Below are 876 nucleotides of genomic sequence, written 5' to 3' on the forward strand. Positions count from 1 at the left end.
CCTCGGGACCTCTCCTCACCTCTCCCCCTGCCCTCCTCTCTAACATCCCCCGGACCTCCGCTGCTGCCAATACTTGCTGCTACATCCCACCTTGATCACTGCTGTTAGCCAGTGCTGTCCGTTTCTCCCCTTCTCTGCAGCTGATACCTGCCGACACCTGCTGATACCCCGCTGCCCTACCTGACGATCCCCGGCTCTAACCACCCTCGCCCTACCGGCTGACTGACACCTCTACCTGACACCCTCTCTTCACCTGAGAGCCTCTCTCTCTCTCTCTCTCTCTCTCTCTCTCTCTCTCCCCGCTGTTATCCTTCCTGCCCCACTTAACCTTCTCTTTCCTTCTCCTCCTTGTTGTTGTCCTCCCTACTACATCTCCCCTCCCCTCTCCCTCTTCTTGCTGCTGTTCCCCCCTACCACTACCCACCCAGACCACCTCTCTCCTTCCGCCCCTCCCCACACGGCACACCTGACCACCTGACTTGACCACCTCTCTACCTCCGCCAATCCCCACACCTGACCACCTGACGTGACCACCTCTCTCCCTCCGCCCCATCCCCTCCCCACACCTGACCACTTGACCGCCTCCACTGACCGCCGCCATGGGCATACAGACGATGTCGAACGGGGAGCAGGCGCACGCGGCGGCGACCGGCGGCGGCAAGGAGAAGCGCCCCCTGCCGGAGCGCGAGAGCTGGCAAGGTCGCTTCGACTTCATCCTGTCCTGCGTGGGTTTCGCCGTCGGGCTGGGCAATGTCTGGAGGTTCCCCTACCTGTGCTACAAGAACGGAGGAGGTAAGAGATTCACGCGGGGCGCGGGGCGGGGAGGAGGTGAGAGAGAGGGAGAGTAACTGCGTGGGGGAGGAGGTGAGAGAGAGA

At 62.3% G+C, this 876-nt stretch overlaps 1 protein-coding gene across 1 annotated transcript in view; it reads left to right on the plus strand.

Annotated features, from left to right (window-relative positions):
* The first annotated feature begins 541 nt into the window (after positions 1 to 541).
* The window catches only part of LOC106817543 (creatine transporter-like), a 49394-nt gene continuing 49059 nt past the window's right edge, over positions 542 to 876 (plus strand). The window contains exon 1 of the mRNA XM_014822215.1: positions 542 to 792. Coding sequence (XP_014677701.1) covers positions 600 to 792 — 193 coding nt within the window. The 5' untranslated portion in view covers positions 542 to 599. The remainder of the gene's footprint in view (positions 793 to 876) is intronic.

Source organism: Priapulus caudatus, unplaced genomic scaffold (assembly GCF_000485595.1).
Source record: "Priapulus caudatus unplaced genomic scaffold, Priapulus_caudatus-5.0.1 Scaffold1762, whole genome shotgun sequence".
NCBI classification, from domain to species: Eukaryota; Metazoa; Priapulida; class Priapulimorpha; order Priapulimorphida; family Priapulidae; genus Priapulus; species Priapulus caudatus.